Source organism: Ctenopharyngodon idella, chromosome 13, assembly GCF_019924925.1.
Source record: "Ctenopharyngodon idella isolate HZGC_01 chromosome 13, HZGC01, whole genome shotgun sequence".
In the NCBI taxonomy this organism is placed as follows: domain Eukaryota; kingdom Metazoa; phylum Chordata; class Actinopteri; order Cypriniformes; family Xenocyprididae; genus Ctenopharyngodon; species Ctenopharyngodon idella.
The window spans coordinates 14,541,678-14,562,377 of NC_067232.1; the positions used below are offsets into that span (position 1 = coordinate 14,541,678).

The 20,700-nt window shown below is 37.2% G+C and overlaps 1 protein-coding gene across 3 annotated transcripts in view; it reads left to right on the plus strand.

Moving 5' to 3' along the window:
- The window catches only part of jag2a (jagged canonical Notch ligand 2a), a 42,067-nt gene extending 23,790 nt beyond the window's left edge, over nt 1–18,277 (plus strand). For 2 of the 3 annotated variants that reach the window (XM_051917493.1, XM_051917492.1), the window contains 17 exons: nt 1,723–1,836; nt 2,657–2,703; nt 3,681–3,854; nt 3,941–4,091; nt 4,316–4,480; nt 4,568–4,681; nt 6,741–6,854; nt 6,939–7,052; nt 7,134–7,250; nt 7,473–7,500; nt 7,774–7,859; nt 8,846–8,959; nt 10,931–11,046; nt 11,301–11,555; nt 11,684–11,815; nt 13,757–13,910; nt 14,932–18,277. In XM_051917493.1, the coding sequence (XP_051773453.1) occupies nt 1,723–1,836; nt 2,657–2,703; nt 3,681–3,854; nt 3,941–4,091; nt 4,316–4,480; nt 4,568–4,681; nt 6,741–6,854; nt 6,939–7,052; nt 7,134–7,250; nt 7,473–7,500; nt 7,774–7,859; nt 8,846–8,959; nt 10,931–11,046; nt 11,301–11,555; nt 11,684–11,815; nt 13,757–13,910; nt 14,932–15,398 (2,462 nt within the window). In that variant the 3' untranslated portion in view covers nt 15,399–18,277. The remainder of the gene's footprint in view (nt 1–1,722; nt 1,837–2,656; nt 2,704–3,680; nt 3,855–3,940; nt 4,092–4,315; nt 4,481–4,567; nt 4,682–6,740; nt 6,855–6,938; nt 7,053–7,133; nt 7,251–7,472; nt 7,501–7,773; nt 7,860–8,845; nt 8,960–10,930; nt 11,047–11,300; nt 11,556–11,683; nt 11,816–13,756; nt 13,911–14,931) is intronic. The other variant, XM_051917495.1, reaches the window with a different exon arrangement.
- The last annotated feature ends 2,423 nt before the right edge of the window (nt 18,278–20,700 follow it).

Here is a 20,700-nt window from a genome sequence, read left to right on the forward strand (position 1 = left end):
AAATCAATTGAGGGCCACAAAAACTGTACCATGTTTAACTGTATCGTATCACATCTAAATAGGGGGCTGCATGGCACCTCTCAAATATCAGCAGTTCTCTGAGTGTGCATAGTGCTTGTTTAATGTAATGAGGTGTGTAACTGAATGTCGCGTTTACATCTTACATCATGAATTACTCACAGTTGATTGTGTTACAGCGCGAGCGTACTGTATGCTTGTGTCTTTGATGTTTTTTTGTGAGTGCATGAACGTGTGATATGCCTGTAACTATGTACAGTATATATGCTGGCATTGCGTGCTTGTATGTTTATTTAACCTGAGTTTGTGGGTATGTGTGTGATATGGAATTTTGTCCGAGGCTGTGCGGTCACGGCAGATAGCTGAATATTATCTGTAACTAGACCCAGGTGATTTAAGTAAAGCTAAATATATCAACAGGCCTGGCAACTGCCAAGACGGGGACTAAATTTATCTTTTCGCGGGACTATATTACAATGATCATGGGGTGGAGAAAGAAGCTCAAAAGGGTTGTGGTGGAAGTATTTTACTCTGCTGCTGCTAGTGCGACAGGAAATGCGTTATAACCTGTAAACAAGTGAAGTGTGGAATTGTAGCTGTGGTGTCTGGTTATAGGGGGCGGCTCAGGTTTCTCCGGTAGTGTTCTGGTCTCAGGTGTGGAGCAGGCAGGGTTACCTGTGCAGTTCGATTTCATCCAGGGCACAACATCGGCCCCATATACGTAGCTACACAACTTCGATCTGCTCACTTAATACACACTGTAGACTCATGTACACATAAAACACATTTTCCCATTTTCCCTGTGAAAAGTGTTTCAGAGTAAAGCATGCAGCACATTGATTATTATAAATATCAAATACTATTTTTTATAATACAATTGTAATTCACAATAGAAATGTCTTTATTTTTATAATTACAGTTAAAAAAAAAAATAAAACTACTACTACTAATGAATTTTATTATATTATTATTGACATCAATTAATTATAAAAATGCCCACAAAGTTATTAGATTGTATTTATTTTCCACGTCTAGAAATCACACATATATCCAGGTTATCCACATATTTATCGAAAAAAGACAGTTGTTGTAATACTGCCTGCTTGTGCTCTTTATCATAAATACGAGTTTCATAGTTAAAAATTGCACATGAACGCCCTCTGATTCCGATAGCACGTGAAAGCAGCATAATTAAAATAAAAAATATATAGATTTTTAGTTGTTTTAGCTTATTTTAATGCTTGTTTTGTCCTATTTTAAATAATTTTAAGTCATCTTGAGCCCCTCTGGTTAAAAACCACTGCTTTAGGGTGTCTGAATGCTTTTAAAGGGATAGTTCACCCAAAAATGAAATTCTGTCATAATTTACTCACCCTCAAGTTGTTCCAAACCTGTATGAACACAAAAGAAGATATTTTGAAGAATGTAGGTAACCAAACAGTTGATGGGCACCATTGACTTCCACTAGGTTTGGAACAACTTAGGGTAAGTAAAGGATGACAGAATTTTCATTTTTGGGTGAACTATCCTTTAAATGAAAAGCTGTTAGCACAGAGGATGTGTATATGCCACGGTGCATCATAAGATTCTGAGTTTGTTTACAAGGGCAAGGCTTGACACAACTAAGATCTTGTGCTTGGTGGTGGGGCTTGATCTTCAATGCTATCTCTAGCTCCCCTCATCCTCCTCTTCTCTCTCACACAGACGTGAATGAGTGTACGAGGAAACTTTGTCTAAACGCTTATGCTTGTAAAAATCTAATTGGTGGATATCATTGCAACTGCTACCCGGGCTGGGCGGGACCGAACTGTAATATCAGTCAGTATACAAACTCTATAAAGTCTACAAAGTCTATATCTCTCATACTTTTTCCCTCTTTTTTGCAGCAAACTTTTTCTCTTCTTCCTGTTCTCTAACGCTGATTAAAGCTGCTTTGCTTTTTATGGAGCAGAAAAACAGCTTTAAAGGAATCGTGCACCCAAAAAATTCAATTCTGTTATCATTTGCTTATCTTAATGTTGATCCAAACCCATAAGACTTTTTCTTTTCCACTATACAATAGCTTTGAATGGCAAACAGGCTGAAATTTAAGCCAATATTTGCTGATTTTCACCTACAGTGTTAATTGTTGTGACTAAATTGAGTCAGTGAGGTTTGTGAGTAAATAAATTCAGACCAATTTTGTAAACTGGATCAAACAAATAATTGAACCAACTGACTCAAAGAAATGATTTGCTCATAACTCAGACACTTTTCACTTCAATCTGTTACACTTTGCTCTGATCATCACACAAAGTTGTCATATAGCTTCAGAAGACCACTTTTATGATGCTTTTGTTGTACTTTTGTGTCCTTTTGAAGCTTTTTTAAATTCCATGTTAAAAAAGTGACAAGCTCAGACTTTAGAATTTATGTACAAACTTGTAAAGGAAGTGATGTATTTTCTGTCTTCAGTTATTCTGTAGTATTACTTTGTCTCTTAAAGGTTTTCTCCTAACTGTGCATGTGTTCTGTTATTCTACCTGCTCTCGCATGTCTAACAGCCTTTTTAAACTTTTGATTTCTTCTTTTTCTTTGTTTTTACACATATTGGAGCAGAATGTTATGCTGATTGTGTTGATGATTATTTATTTCACAGATGTCAACAGCTGTTACGGTCAGTGTCAGAATGGAGGAACCTGTCAGGTGGGCATATTCCTGTTTTATTTGGCAAGTCTTTTTAGACATTGTGGGTTGAATCAGTTGCACAGCTTTTGTGCACTTAATTTCGGTAAAGAAACCTGCATCTTATTCATTAATCATCCGCAATCAGGTTTATTTAGGCACAATGTACTGCATTGGGGTCAACACTCAGTGCACAGAATTTGTGCGCATTTGCACTGTTATCTGATTTACATAATCTAATTAGGTAAACAATGCAGTCAGTGTGTGAAAATAAATGATGCAATCAAGAGCCAGATTCATTACTGAAAATACTGTAGACATTAGTGAATACCTCCCTTTCTTACTTGTTAACATTTCTGGTGTAGCGTGTATGCGTTACTCACTGTGGTTGTCATTGCACATGATGTTGCTTGCCACTGTAAGAATAGAAAATTTGTTGAAATGAACCACGAACAAGCTAAACTCAAACCATAGCGATTTTGCAACCGATTGCTTTCCTGAATGTAAATTCAGTTTCACTTCTCACGGAGATTAAGTATAGTATCTTTCTTCTGTTCTCAAGGAATCTGTAGATATGGCACAGGTGTGAGCGTACAAATGGTAAAGATAAAATTAAACCTACAGTGCAAGGTAATATAACATATTTTGGGGATATTGTTATTCTAAAAGGGACGGTTACATGTATGTCTAATTTTTCTTCTGTGGAACTTAAAGGAAGATATTTTGAGAAATGTGTGTTTTAGTCAGTGGCAAAACCAATACTTTTTAGTTTCCAGCATTTTTCAAAAAATCTTTCTGTGTGTGTGTTCCACAGAAGAAAGTAATTCACTTTTTTTCAGTTTTGGATGATTATCCTTTTAAGAAAATACAATGGAATGGCATTTATATCAGAGTAGATCGTAATTTCTTGGTTATTTACTCCCTAACTTTTACAGGCTTATTTGGGCCTCTGCCCTGCACACCTGTGAATCATCTCCACTTCTGTGTGTGTTTGTTAGGATGGTCGTCATGGTTATGTGTGCCAGTGCCAGCCGGGATTTATGGGAAGACACTGTGAAGTGCAGCAGAGCAGGTGTGCAAGCTCCCCATGTCAAAATGGTGGACGGTGCCGTTCGCTAGCCACGGGCTATGAGTGCGAGTGTCAGTATGGATACACTGGAACCAACTGTGAGGTGAGGTCAATAATTACATAAGCACACAAAATCTTTCCCTTTCTCAATCGCTCATTTCCTCTCTCATTCTCCTACTCTCTCTGTAGGTGCAGGTGGATCTATGCAGTCCAAACCCGTGTCAGAATAAAGCCCAGTGTCACTCTCTGCAGGGAGATTTTTACTGCGCCTGCACAGATGAATATGAGGGGAAAACATGCAGTCAGCTACGAGACCACTGCAAGACCAGCACCTGCCAAGGTACACAAATGACCTCACTGAAGGCCTGATCAAATTTATGTTATGATGTTCCTGTAGCTCAAGTAGTAGATCACAGTGCTGGCAACAACAAGATTATGTTTGTATTTTATTTTTTATGTTTTTTTTTAATTTATTTTACTTCATATGCTCTCTTTTAAAGATCCTGATAGTACAAACAAAAAAGAGGCAATTTTTCTTTAATCTTGTTTTGTTTTTCCTATTAGTGATTGACAGCTGTACTATTGCCGTGACAACTAATGGCACAGCAAAAGCGGTACGACACATCTTATCAAATGTGTGTGGTCCTCACGGGCGCTGCATCAGCCAGTCAGGAGGAAACTTCACCTGTGCCTGCCAACCAGGATTCACTGGCACATACTGTCATGAGAGTGAGTAATATTACACACATACACACACCATTATTAAACCTTCAGTATAAACATACATGCAACATTCTTTACTGCTTTCTCTCTCAGATATAAATGATTGTGCATCAAATCCTTGTCAAAGCGGAGGAACATGCATTGATGACATCAACTCCTTCCGCTGTGTCTGTCCTGATGGCTTTGATGGGCAACTCTGTAACCTGGGTAAAAATATCACCTCTATATGCTTAACTATTGTCTCTTACAGTAATGGAGTTCTAAACCCTTTAGTCCTATGAGAGAGAGAGAGATTTATTTATTAATTTAGATAGTCATTTGTACACTACCATTTAAAGGTTTGGGGTCAGTAAGATTTTTTAAAAATAAATTAATACTTGTATTCAGCAAGGACACATTAAATTGATCAAAAGTGACAGTAAAGACATTTGTAATGTTACAAAAGATTTCTATTTCAAATATACTTTCTATTCATCAAAAAAGTCTTCACACATGCATCAGGGTCTCCACAAAAATATTAAAGGGGTCATGAAGTGGAATTTTTTATTATTTTATCATGTTTTCTGAGGTGGGTTAGGGTTAGGTTTTTACATCAAAAATTGTCATAATTTAGAAATAAAAGGCATTTTTCTATCCTGATTTTAGCCCTCTGATTTGAACTGTTTTAAGGGGCGTGTCTGCTGTGAGACATCAATGTAAACGTCCATTGCTGTGATTGGCTGACATCTTTGCATTTGAAATACGTATTACATGTGGAACCCTCTCGGATACTTTTACTATTAATGAATTAACGAATTCGTTAGATTAACGAATCCTGAAAAGTGTTGATTATAGCCTTATTATATTTAGATCTTTTCCCATGACATGAAAGGTTGCAGTGATGAGCATTGAGCAGATGACAGACAGTCTGTTGATCGCGTGAATGTAGTGATCTCATTATTGTAACTCGATTCCTGCATTCTCACGAAATGCTTTCACCACAACTAAAAGCAAACATGATGTGAATACAGTAACGTTTGTGCAGTGTAACAGCATCATTCATTATAACGGCAGTTTTGGCAAGTGTCCAGATAAACTCACGCTGTGTGATTGACAGCTTCAGCTATTGTAAAGGGAGCGTACTTTGATCTCTTTCTGTATGTAATTTAATCACAATTTAAAAATCGGATTATTTTCATGCTACTAAGAGAAACAATGTGAATTTGATCGTTTAGTCACTGGCTTGATTTACTGATGCAAAAACAGTACTTGAACTTGAACAGTACAGAACTTGATTACACATCATTTCACTGATCACAGATCAGGCATTAGAATGAACACTGTTACTTACATGTTTGTGGCGTTGCTGTCGAATACATATCTTAAAAGTCTGTTTGCAAAACCTGCATCGATATTGCGACTGAATTACCAAATAATCCACAGTGAAATGTAAAAATAAACTGAATGCATTTTTCTCCAACATCGGCAGCTCATGCAAAGATGATGTTTTTCCACAGCCAGGAACACCACAACGTCTGCGTGGCATCGCAATCTTGTTATTATCACAATCTTATTGTAAACAACTAGGCCTACTTTAGATCCACTCGCTGCTCATCGACTGAACACCAGTGGGCGGGGCTAACGATGCAATGATGTAAAAGTAGGCGTTGTTGTCTTGCTCCAGAGGCAGTCGTATGCAAATGATTGTGCCCCTGTGACGTCACATGCCACCTCGGATTTAAACGAAGCTTTTTTACAGCTTGATTATAAAAATGATTTTTTATTGATGACGAGGACGTTTTAAGTTATGGAACTTGCAGGATGTAATAATAATACAAAGACCTCTTATGTGCCAAAAGACCAAGGAAAATTTGATTTCTCATGTCATGACCCCTTTAATAAATCCAAAACACAAAACTCAGGAGATTGCAGGAGAATAACTTAACACAACCGCATTAACGTTGAAGATACCGGACAAAGAACTGAACAAAACACAGGGCTTAAATACATGGGGAGTGTAATCAAAGATAAAATGGAACGGGTGTAGGAACTGACTAACAACCAGGGAAACTAACTAAAGAACTAAGGCAACAGGAACAGGAACAGAGAAAACTGAGTAAAAAACAAAACCAAAATCTTCTATACTGATTGCTTGTTTTTATAGCGAGATTTAACATTACTGATCCGAGTCCGCTTGAATACCGGGTCAAGGAATATGGTTTATGTGTTTTAGCAGTATGTATATAGTTCTTTATATAATCTTATATATCTTAAATCTTCTCTTCAGACGTGAATGAGTGTAGTGGTGAGCCCTGTCTAAATGGAGGTTTTTGTGTCGATCTGCTGAATGATTTCTACTGTCGCTGCACTGACAACTGGAAAGGAAAGACGTGTAACTCACGTAAGTGAATGCATGAATGAATGTATTTTCATTTGAGGCCTCTAACTGTATGTGCCTGCACTCAAAGTGGATTTGTTGTTACAGGAGACAATCAGTGTGATTCCAGTACTTGTGCTAATGGAGGAACGTGCTACGATCATGGAGACTCGTTTCGATGTGCGTGTCCTTCCGGCTGGGGTGGCAGTACATGTAACACAGGTGAGACAGAAACCAAAACACCTCCATGTTGAGCTCATTTAGTCTGTATCTTTCTCACTATCTCTCTGTCTCTCTCTCTAGCCATGAACAGCTCGTGTGAATCTGGTCCGTGTCTAAATGGCGGGACTTGTATTGGAGGGGGCAGCGTCTTCACCTGCATCTGTAAGGATGGATGGGAGGGGCCTACCTGTGCTCAGGGTAAGACCATGGCCACTTATCCATTTCCCTAGCTTTCTCTCTTGTCCAAAAATATCCCCTAACTAAACCTTGTGCATTTGTATTCATGATTTACTCCCACATGTATAGCTTTGATTGGGCTTAAGGTGTGCTGGCAGGCTGTGATTTGCCCTGACAGGTCTAGTTCTGATATATCCTCTGGTAGTTCTGCCTTCATGAGATCTGTTTTCATTCTGTTTTCAGATGTTGATGACTGCAACCCTCATCCCTGGTAAGTGATGCAATAGATAAAGTAAGTGAAGAAAAGTACAGAAAGGAGAGCAAAAAAACATAACAATCACTCACGCAAACAACTGAGCTTGTCATTCACAAATCTTTGGCAGAACTTAGTTAGACAAAGTGATAGAATATAAATGTCTAAACACCTATATTGGTGTGAGAGCCTACTAGTTGCGCCTGTAGCATCTTTATCTTGGTATGTCGGTCAGTTAAAATCAAGTATGTGTTACTCAGATGCCGCCTCTCTGTCCCTCTCTCTCTGTAGTTATAATGGGGGACAGTGTGTGGACGGGGTCAACTGGTTTCGTTGTGAGTGCGCACCTGGATTTGCCGGGCCTGACTGTCGCATCAGTGAGTAAATACATCTGCACATACTGTATGTGTAAGCATGTTTAAATGATACAGCAAGAACTATGAATATTCATGACAGGACAAAGTTTTTTTTATTGTATATAATACTTGATTTTATTGGTAGTCCACTGTATGAAGAATTTTTGGGTATAATATGTCACAGTTTACTTTATTTTGCTATCCTCACTTACATAAATGAACTATAGTGTCCTGCACCCACTAGTAAAAAATATCAGGGTATATATAAAAATAATATATAAAAAATATCAAAAATGTCTGAATAATTTTTGGTTTGACTATGTGTATATATATATATATATATATATATATATATATATATATATAAGCCATTTTAGTTTTATATTTTACCATTGTTTTTAAAACACAGTCTTGTACGTTTGTCTTTTTGTCTGATTTTCAAATACTTTTTTGCTTCAAATAAAATTTGTAATGTTGTGATTCACCTCATAGCTGGTTGGCTTGGTTCATGGCTTTAACAAATCCCTGTGGGAAAAATGAATCAAAAATATTTTCGCTGAAAAAGTGGGTGGACTGCACTCTGTTCTATTTAGTGAAACTAGTGGTGCAAAAACCACACACTTAACCTTTACAACTTGAAATGGAAATGCACTTATTCATCTATTTTCTAAATGCATCTAAATTATCTTATTGTGATCCATGCATATGTTTCATTTTTGCAATTTTGTTTGTTGTTGAAAATGTCGGTCTTCCTGTGAAATGACAGACTTCTCTCTGATGATGTCTACAATCATATAGTCTGCACAAGCCCTTTCTTACAATTGACTGCAAGCTCGCATTGAGATCTGCTCCATCAAATCAAAAACCGATGAATTAAAAGTTTTCTTTTTTGATGATCCATTTCACTCTGACGTATGTCACAGTACAGAAAAAAAGATCTGTCACTACTTTAGTTAAATTGTGACTCTAACACACTTTCTCTACTTCTGTCTCTGACTCGATCTCAGACATAGATGAGTGTCAGTCCTCTCCATGTTCATATGGAGCCACATGTGTGGATGAGATTAATGGATATCGCTGTCTGTGCCCAGTGGGACGAGCTGGACTGCGCTGCCAGGAGTGTGAGTTCCCACTGACAGAACACCCTACTTGTTTGCATTATGAGAAATGAAGTGTTGATAATCTTTGCTGTCTGCTCATGTTGTGTGCACACCTTAACTTGAGCCAAACAAAACTGGACCAGACTAAATTGCCTGTTTCAACGGCGTTTAACAAGGGTCTGTGGCAGTACTGCAGGGGCTCCATCAACGTTTGTGGGGAAAAAATGAAATATGTGTTAAACAACAACAACAAAAAAAACCAGCTAAATTCAGCAAAATATTTCATTGTCCCTCCCACATTAAAAAGCATTAAGTAAAATGTTATGATTATTTATTTATTAAAGTAAGTCATGCAACACTCAGTTATGTACAACATATAATGGATGACCCTGCTTCATCTCATGCATTTATTGGATTTTATAATGTTTCCTAAGGTGCACTTATAATGTTAGTATGCTTTTTACATCAAAAATCATCATAATTTAGAAATAAAAGGCATTTTTCCTACCCTGATTTTAGCCCTCTTATTTAAACGCTCTGTTTTAAGGAGCATGTCTGCTGTGAGACTTCAGTGTAAACACCCACCACTGCGTTTTTACTATTACAGCTCTCAAGGTTAACTAATCGTGAAAAGTGTTGCATTACATTTAGCCAATATCTATGGCATTAGAACATCGTAGCCAATCACAGACATGTTGTTGATGCACATGAAAGTGCATGAAGTCATTACAACTAAATTTCTGCACCCTAACAAATGCTTTCATCGTCACTAACTGTGCAAATGCATTGTAACTAAGAAATTCACGCCAGTGGGCGAGGCTAACGTTGCAATGATGGAGTAGGTGTTGATTTCTTCTGTGGAGGCGGGGTTTCACCTATCTATGATAGATAGGCACATTCCAGGATCAATCGTTCAATGAGCCCGGTGTCAATAAAAGCTTTTATTGGCCTAACACGGAAGTTTTCAGTTCTTAAACTTATGGTGCTTTTCCACTGCTTGGTACTACTCGGCTCGGCACAGCTCGGCTTGCTTTACTTTCGGTTTGCTTTTCCACTGCAGTTTAGTACCGCTTCAAAGTGGGTGGGATTATAGACTGATCGAATAGTTGCGCCGCCTCTACTGCCATGGATCCATCTACCAACGAGTCTGCACCTCATCTACTGACCACAATACAGCCATTTCTTTTTACAAGTTGCTTGCAACAGTCGTTTAAAGCAAGTTGTTTCACAAACAAATGATACTGCGGTGGCTGTTACTGAATCCTAAAAATCTAGCGGGTTTGGTGTCTTGTGTTTCAAATCCAATGACGTTTGTAGTGACGATTCTCTCTGACCAATCAGTGATCTGCAGTGTTTACATGTCACATTTAGTATCGGTACGGCATGCTTGGAACCTCCACCGAGGTGGTACTATTTAAGCGAGCTGTACCAAGCCATACCGAACCGTACCATGCAGTGGAAAAGCGCCATTACATGATATTCTTATAGTAAGATGACCTCTTATGTATCAAAAGCTCAAGGAAAAGTTGATTTCTCAATTCATGACCCCTTTAAAACTGTTTTCCATTTTAATATATTTCAAAAATGTAATTTATTCCTGTGATGTCAAAGCTGAATTTTCAGCATCATTACTCCAGTCTTCAGTGTCACATGATCCTTCAGAAATCATTCTAATATGCTGATTTGGTGCTCAAGAAACATTTCTTATTATTATCAATATTTAAATGTTGTGCTGTTTAATATTTTTGTGGAAACATTGATACATTTTTCCAGGAATTTTTGATGCATATAAAGTTAAAAAGGAAAGCATTTATTTGAACATTATAAATGTCTTTACTGTCACATTTTGATCAAGTTATTGCATCCCTACTGAATAAAAATATTAATTTTAGAAAATCTTACTAACCCCAAACTTGTGAATGGTACTGTGACTTTCAGGATCTGATCTCTCTTTCTTTCTCTGTGTTCCTCTCCATCTCTTGCCATCTGTAGTCATTGGTGTTGGGAAGGCATGCGATCGCTCGGGGTTGCAGCTTCATCACGGTGATCACTGGGAGGATGGGTGCAACAGCTGTCAGTGCATGAACGGAAACATCAGATGCACTAAAGTGAGTCCTATCATCTACCTCAGACTGTGCTACTGAACCAACCTAATACTAACAGTACAGTTCTAGTCACATGCAGTGTAAAATGTTAATGTTGGAAGGATATGCATCTCACAAACATAAAATATCAATTTCACAAACAAAATTTTTTTGCATAAAGAAAATGACGCCTCCATGTAGATTTTATTTTTATTTAATTATTTCATTTTTATCTCGATATAGATTCTTTATTAAGTTTTTTTTTGTTGTGACCGCAGGTGCGTTGTGGTCGTCAGCCCTGCATGTTGCAGACAGACTCTGATGAGCCACAGCACCCCCTGTGTCCACTAGGACAGAAGTGTGTAGCGCATGATTTCCTGTCTTGCCTTCGTCCACCCTGCAGTCAGCTGGGGATATGCTCCAACTCTGACCGTCTACAGCCCTTCAGCACTCAGTGCCTACCCAACAACGGCTACCTAGATGATAACTGTGCTCATGTCACGCTTGTATTTGACTCTGACAGTGTCCCGCAGGTAAGAATTTTTCATTTAGTAAATGCTGAAAGTTTTGAAAGACAGATACACTACTTATTATCTCAGATAAACATGATTTCCAGTCAAAACACCAACATTTGTGGCATGTTCGTGGGTTTGTTTAACAGGGCACAACCACTGAAGGTGTTTGCACAGAGCTAACGTATCTGCCAATCATGCGAACCCTGGCCAAAGACCACACCCTTTTCATTCTTTGTGACCAATCACCGTCCAACCATAATGCTGTGGAGGTTGCTATGGTGAGCTCACTCTCTTCAACCATCAGTCTTTAATCCTATGAAATTACCTCATCCTTTGTAAACAAGCCCGGCACCCATGTTCAGTCTCAGAGCTACTAAGAAAAAAAGCAACACATCTTGACATAACAGAAAAACACTGGTAACAAGCTAAGGAAAAAAAGTTTAATGATGATGATTATTTATTTAATAATAGCCGTTTTCACATGACAACAAATAGATACTGTAAAATGATAAAAATGATGCACTTTCCTGTATCTTATTCACTTTAACTGATGCTTTATCTATTTTTTTGTCTTGTGTGCCACATAAAAAAGTCTAAATAAGTAGTATGTAATAGTACAGTAAACATTCACAATAAAAGCTTTTTATGATCAATTAGCATCTCCTATTAATGGACACGCCTTCAACTTGGAAAGTTGGGCCTCAAAGAAAATCCCAAGTTTCCTGCTGCTAAACACAACTGTGGTTACTTTTATGTGTACTCATCTCATAAAAGCAATCACTCTGACATAACTTGAACAGTGTGTATCAAAATACTGCATTTTTCATCCAATAACATACTCTTCCTGAAACCATCACATCTGTTTTCCTTCACTTTGGAGTGTTTATTTCTCTTTCCATCTCGTTTCTGCTTTAAAACATTTTCCTGTCTGTCCTCCAGTTTGCACTCCTTCAAAAAAGGCACTTCAAGTCAAATGGCTTGTAAAATTTGATTCTTTGTCGTATCTTTTTGTGAAATCAGGACTTTATCTAAATGTTAGTTGTAAAAAAATCCAGCTTTTCACCTTTAACATACCTCACCTGTCCTGCTCTACACCCTCTCATCTTTCTCTTTTTCTCCTTCATTCGCTCTGAGACCATTGCTGTAGTAATGCAGACTCTTGGGGAAAAGTCTGTTCCTCTACTTTAAGCCCTTAATGGCCAGAATCTTAGTTTTACTCTTTCTGTGATGTTGTAATTCCCTTAAGATTTATGTTGTAACATTGAAAGATTTCCGGAGAAGGAGCGGTAACCTTTTATGGTGTGAGCTCTCGTAAGACTTTGCTTTGTGCTGATGTTATAAGCTCAGCACTGGGACGTCCCCCGTTGAATCCAGTGTGGTTATACCCTGACTGTTACCACAGAAAAATTACATGTGGCTTGATCATGAAATTTAAGGGAAAGGTGAATAACTCAGTTAGGTCTAACTTCTTTCGTTTCTGATCTAGCAATTATTTTTTCTTTCCTTACTCTAAATTCCTTTTCTCCTGTCTTTCTTCCTCAGTCATTTCAACATGTCTCCATCATTCCTCCTTCCCTTTTCTCTGACTGTACGTTTTTCTAGTTTTTCAGTTTCAATTTTAGAGTGCTTTCTTATGAAATTTAAGAGAATAAGACAATAAAAATTAATAAATAATAAAATAATATTATTACTCCATTTATTTCCTGGTTCATATTAGATTTTCTCTTTAAAGGACAGGGACTTTTTCATTACTTGCTACATAATCAAATGTGTGTTTTAATGGTTTCATTTGTGGTTGAACTTTTCCTGGATGTTGCAATCTGTATTCCTATGGCAGTCATGTTTTCCTGTGTCTGCCTGTTTCAGTAGTGAGGTTCTTTCTGTTAAATCTGTACCTTGACAATGTGGCTCTTAGTTGTTGTTGTTTTTTTTTTTATGTGACTGTGTAAAGATAGTCTAACCATTGTGTACTGACCTTTTAGGGCCAAATACCATTACATTGACTTGTTTTTGAGTTTCCCAACAAGTGATATAATTGTTTAATTAGTGTTGTAATTTGGTTTGGTCTAATTAGACAGTACTGTTCTTTTCCAAAGTGTAAGTGTGTTGGGGATTAGTGGATGTCTCAGTAAAACATCAGGACTAAAGCTGAGAGAAAGGACTTGAGTTTGCTCATTTTCATTTGCTCTTTTTCATTCTCTTTCTTTTGTTTTCCTCAGTCATATGAGCAAAACGACTTTGTTGAGGGACGAGCTCAGATACAGGATGTTGTCCGCTCCATCATTGATGTTCTGTCCAAACCTCACAACAGCACGTTACTTTTGGCTGTGAGAGAGGTCAGAGTTGACACTCAGGACCCGCGTCCCCAAGTTGGTGAGTAAGATGTGTGTCCCTTCTCTTTTCACCTGCTCATTCATTCTCTCTTTCAGTCCTCTTTCTGATGCTGCCATTCAAAAGTTTGGGGTCGGTATGTTTTGTTTTTGTTTTTGTTTATTCAGCAACAATGCATTAAATTGATCAAAAGTGACAAAGACATTCATAATGTTAAAAAAGATTTATATTTCAAATAAATTCTGTGCTTTTATCTATTCATCAAAGAATCCTGAAAAAATGTATCACGGTTTCTGCAAAAAATTAAGCGGATAGATAATGATAAGAAGTGTTTCTTGAGCACCAAATCAGCATATTAGAATGATTTCTGAAGGATAATGTGACACTGAAGACTGAAAATTGAAAAAAGACTAAGTAATGATGCTGAAAATTCAGCTTTGCCATCACAGAAATAAATGACATTTTAAAATATATTAAAATAGAAAAGAGTTATTTTAAATGGGAATAATATTTCACAATATTACTGTTTTTACTGTATTTGGTGATCGAATGATGAGACTTCTTCAAAAAATTAAAAAAAAAAAATCTTAATGACCCCCAACTTATGAACTGTAGTGTGTGTATATATATATATATATATATATATATACAGTCAAACCAAAAATTATTCAGACATTTTTGATATTTTTTATATATTTTTACTAGTGGGTGCAGGACACTATAGTTCATTTATGTAGGTGAGGATAGCAAAATAAAGTAAACTGTGACATATTATACCCAAACATTCTTCATACAGTGGACTACCAGTAAAATTGATAAAAATTTGGAACCAAAAATTATTCAGACACTTTGACCTGACCATGTTTTGCTTAAGTGTTATCTGACATAATTAAGATTATTTTTTTCTGACACAGTTTAACTCTGAGATCTTGTCATATTTTATTACAATTTTTTTAAACTATAGTGAATAAACTGTATTAATGAATGAAATGTTCAAGGTGTCTGAATAAATTTTGGTTTTACTGCATATGCTTCATGGGTTAATTTTTGTCTCTCTCTACAGGTTACCTCATCCCGTTGCTGTGTGTGTTATTTGTGGTATTATGGATCTCATGTGTCATCGTGTGCGTGTGGTGGTTCCGGAGACGCAGGAAAGCGAGACAAAGAGAGGACACGCAGATGGAAGAGAGCATCAACAACCAGCGTGGGACACTACTGAGCACTCGCACACCTCACAAAGACAACACGGACCCGCTGCAGGAGAACAAGAACCTGCTTTACCCTCTGGATCGGGTTGGAGACGGAGCCGAGCGAGAGGAAGAGGAGGAAGAGGGAGACGAAGAGAGTGACAGAGGGGTAGTACTGCATAAGTGCTCATCTCGCGCGTACTCTAAAGGGGATGCAGTGTACACTATTCACACTGCAGCCCAAAATCAGCCACACAGGACACACTACAGCAGCAAAGACAACCGCTGCAAGAACAATGTGAACGAGAGCTTAAGCGAGCACATGAAAGATCATTACGTATGAAAGAGCCAGACAAACTGGAAAAACATAAGTATTTTTTCACCGACTGATCTGAAAGCATCTGGGGCTTGTGCGATTGGTGTTTTTCATCTTTTTTTCATCGTGTAGTCAAATGAAACAGGGATTTGTGTCACATAAATGCAGCAAATCAGACTGTCAAAGAATGGTTTTTAAAATCCTTTTCTTTTGTTTACACTTGCACTCACTTTCCTTAAAAGAAGGACATTTTTACACAAGGCTGAACTTTGAGATTATGTCTGTGAACTGTGGCGAGACCTTTGACCCTTGGGGCTGAGGAGAAATCAGCGATAGGCAGCTTTAAAGTGTTTTTGATTATGTCCAGACCTGCCCAAATTCAAGTGTTAGGAGCTGTTAAATCTTCCAGAGGTATATATATTCAAGTGCCTCATTAAACCTTCACGATAGTTCTTACACCTTTTATATACATTTTTAATGATGATACTCACGTTGGTTCTTATTGTTTTTGTTAACAAATGCTACATACACACTTAAAGGGTTAGTACACCCAAAAAAAAAGGAAGATTCTGTCACCATTTACTTACCTTCGTGTCATTCTAAACCCATATGACCTTCTTTCTTCTGTGTAACACAAAAATTAACATAAGAGTGTAGTTAATCGCTCAGGAACTGGAGCTTTCAAGCTTCAAAAGGGGCTCAAAAGCAGCATAAAAGTATCGTCAACGTATCATAAAATACATTCGTATGTAATATTCAAAGTCTTTTGGAGCCATATGTGAAATTTTGGTCTGTTCGTCAGACATGAATCAGACAATCTCTACCTCTTTCACCAGGGCGGATGTCAAGATATTCACTGAACAATGACTTCAGAAAAGATACATTTATTTTTAAGATACATTCATGGTTCTTTTTGTAATTATGGAGCTTGAAAGCCTCAGTCCTCATTCACTTTCTATATACAGAAAAGAGAGAATGACATGTGGAATGACATAAAGGTGAGTAAATGATGACAGATGACATTTTTGGATGAACTATCCCTTTAAAGGCCAATTCACACTGCACAGACAAACGCCCAACAAACACGTTTGTTGGGTTTTGTTGGATCAGTGCGTTACCCCTGTTGGCGTCTTGGCATTGGTCGGTGTTTGTTTTCACCCGAGTGAACATGTTCAATCAGCGTTTGTTGGTGTCTGTTAGGGCAGTGTGAACATGACAGTTATTTTTCATAAAATTTTAAATCCAACGGCCAACTTGTTTGTTGGCGTTTATCTGTACGGTGTGAATTGGCCTTAAGACTGTTGAGATAAAAGGTTTACTTTTTTATTGAAATTCACCTTCTTTGGGAATTGGTACTCATAGTCCAGACAGTAAAAGAGTATTCTGACTGATACACTTTCACTCAGCTCTTGATTATAGCTCATTTTTTGTGTTCTTTCACATGACACAACAGTCATAAAATCAAGGGCCACTTCACTCAACGCACTATTGTGTTGTCCCAAAACATTTGGCTTTTTGGTCACACAGTAGGGAAATTGATTTTAGTTCTTTAATTACTAAGAGGTAATTCATTATAATGACAAAATATGCATATGTACATATGTAAATAGTGAAAAAAGACATAGCTGTGTATATTTGAGATTAGTAAGTTATGTGACACCTTTTTATTATTGTCATTCTTAGAATTGTTATTACTTTTTCTTATTCTCTCCTTCAGTCGCTCTCTTTTTCAACTGTCATTCCTTTTATTTATGTTGGCCAGAAAATGTTTTATATATAAATATGTAAAATGACCACAGGCTGTTAGTCTGTGGGGACTCTTTAAGAAATACTCTAAACATTGATGATCTGTCTTCATGTTAGAATAGATTATCTGTGTTATTTTTTTATGACTTTCCTAATGAATGTCGACTTGGGGATTGGACACATTGACCATGCTGAAAGTAAAAATCAACAACAAATGTTGTCACTGATCACTACTTCTGAAGGTCTAAATACTTCATTGGAGAAAGAATACAAAAACTAAAAAGACTAAAAAATATACTGCGTGTCCGAGTGGCACTTGTCTCCTTGGAAAAGTCCAACACCTGCATTTTCAAGCCACTGTCAGTCATGATGTAATTATGTGTTTATATTAGTGACCCAGACTGTCTGGCTTTTAAGTTGGATGTTGGAAGATTTGTTTTTTATTATTATTATTCTTAAATGTTTTCAGAACATCATTGCTTGGTATTATTCTACAATTCAAACTGAACCACAAACAGACCAGAGTCTTTTCATGAAATGACCCACGTCAAGAACAGAAAACACTTGATTTTAAAGTGTATCTTCTGTCTGAGTATTGTGTTGAATATTTAAAAAATGGTACTATATTACTATAATACCATTTTACAAAAGAATATTATGAGTAAAGATTTAATTATGTTATCTGAAAACCTCCCTCATTTAGGGTGGCTGGGGTATATTTCCCCCTCCTTTATTTATGAGCTGTTCTGTCAAATTTGATCGGGGTCAAATCAAATGCAATTATTCAAGGTTTCTGGAAGGTCAGGAAATTTGTATCAGTGCATGTTGCTGTGGCTGAATGAAGGGAACAATTTAGGTTTTTTCATTGTCATTTCATTTGGCGTCTTTAGTGCAGAAAAATATTACAGTTGAATATAGAAATAATTTGATAGTAATTCAGATGTATTCACGTTTTGAATCTTGCCATTTTCAATATTGTAATATAAAAGAATTGAAACATGTAAAAAACAAAAAAACAAAACGAAAAACCTCCATTAAAGTCCATTATTACTGCCTGTGATTAGTTCTACATGCACTGATGCTCATACTGAATCTGGCATTTCATTTGTTACATCTGTTTGATTTTCCCAACAAGTATTTATTAAAGACTTTTGTACCTATGAGGTTTACACTTTCATTTCATTTGTAGCATTTATGACGTATTTGTTTAACTTTTCCATTTAAAAGAAGACCAAAAATACAAGCTTAGGACTTAGGATCTGTCAGCTGCTGACATCATGCATAACAGTGAAATCCAAAGCTGGAGAAGAATCCTCAAAGTTGAAGAGGCTGATAACAAGAGTTTTGTTTTGACTCAGTCAGAGTAACGATGTGTATCACTCTTTTTAAAGACTAACCTGCTCTAACTCATCCTGGGACCCAAGGCTTTAATTTCTTAAGGGAAAAAAAAGCCACACCCACATTTCCATTTCTTTTCAAAAACACTGACCTCAGATTATCAGATCTCTCTGGAGGATGGGGATGTAAAGGAGTTTTAGGTGATGGAAGGCTTCAAAGATTTGGAATGTGTAACATTAGGAGTTATGATTCAGACAACCAGTAAAGATATACCGTTTAAAGGTCTAGGGTCAGCAAAGATGTATTAAATTAATCAAAAGTGACAGTAAAGACTTTAACATTGTTTTAGCTTTGCCAACACAGGAATAATTTACATATTAAAGGGTTAGTTCACCCAAAAATGAAAATTCTGTCATTAATTACTCACCCTCATGTCGTTCTACACCCGTAAGACCTTCGTTCATCTTCAGAACACAAATTAAGATATTTTTCATTAAATCCGATGGCTCAGTGAGGCCACTATTGAGAGCAATGCCACTGAACCTCTCAAGATCCATAAAGGTACTAAAAACATATTTAAAACAGTTCATGTGAGTTCAGTGGTTCTATCTTAATATTATAAAGCAACGAGAATACTTTTTGTGCGCCAAAAAAACAAAATAACGACTTTTCAACAGTATCTAGTGATGGCCGATTTCAAAACACTGCTTCAGAGCTTTACGAATCGAATCAGTGGTTCGGAGCGCCAACGTCATGTAATTTCAGCAGTTTAGCCGTTTGATAGGAGATCCTGCTAATCATTGACTTTAAGATAGTCCACATCAGCTACATAAATTCATCAACTAACCATTCAGAAACGTCCTGTTGCATTCTACATGTTGTCACTTCTTCTTGAGTCTCTCCATCATTGTCCGACTCCGGTTTGAACATAAAAGGCTGAACAGTTTCTGACATTTTTAGTGAGTCTGCGTGAGGTAATCGGCGCTACTAACATGAGCTCTTGAAACTCCGCCCTCTTCTTAGGAGCAGCAGCTCATTTGCATTTAAAGGGACACACAAAAACAGAGCGTTTTTGCTTACCCTCAAAAAAGTGACAAATTTAACATGCTATATAAAATGATCTGTGAGGTATTTTGAGCTAAAACTTCACATACACACTCTGAGGACATCAGAGACTTATTTTACATCTTGTAAAAGTGGCATTATATGACCCCTTTAACTCTTAATGGGCAGTCAGAGTGAGTGTAAGATTATACCCACTTAAAAATGAGAAAATCTCATTCTTATTTTTATTTTATTTTTAATCCTCTACATCAGGGCTCTTAAACCCCAATCCTGGAGGGCCAGTGTCTTTCTGAGTTTAGCTCTATCCCTAACCAAACACACCTGAAAAAGCTTATCAAGGTGGATTAAATGGAGATTGGTACTGAAGTCTGCAGGACACTGGCCCTCCATGACTGGAGTTGAAGAGCCCTGCTCTACATCTATGATATTAAACACCACAAATGGCTACAATCAACCACTCAACAGCTAATCAAAAGACTGGATTTCAATCATGTTCCTATTCTATTTCCTTTGTAGACAAAAAACAGGATTTTCTTAACAAAAAGATTGTCCTGTGATAAACACCGTTTGTGGTTTTACACCCTCAGGTCCTGTTAGGTGGCCCGGTGCCCTTGGTCTGAACTCTAGGCTTAAATGACTTTATCCTGTGGCTCTCTGTAGCATGTCTGTGGTAGTGGAAAGCTATCTATTTTAGGAGAGCGTTTTTCTCTGCATTCTGTAATATATACTTCACTTGGAGAGCAGGTGCTGGTAAGCTTACTGTATGGTGGGACAGTAAGTGTACTTGACTTCTAATGTCAACAGTAGTAGGTTTACGTGTACTGTATGTACTTCTGCATGAGTGAGCGAGCTTTGATTTGTTGGATGTTAGCGCCATGCTAAGCTGTAGTATTATTGTTGAGTCAGCAGTGGTATCAGATTCCCAATCCGAGCTGCATGCACAGACATAAAGAAAAGAATTTAGCGAACACATTTGTTCTGCCAACAGAGGAAGCTGCCAACAGGCATCTGGCAGCTCGGACTTCAGTACCTGAAACCTGAGGTAAACCTCAAATTCCTGTTTTATAAGCAGAGAGAATGGCAAAGAGAGAAAAACTAAATCAGAAACTATATGCTGTAAATAGTGATCTTCTTTTTTAGTTGCCTGCACTCAAAATGTTTAAGTTGTCTTAAAGGGTTA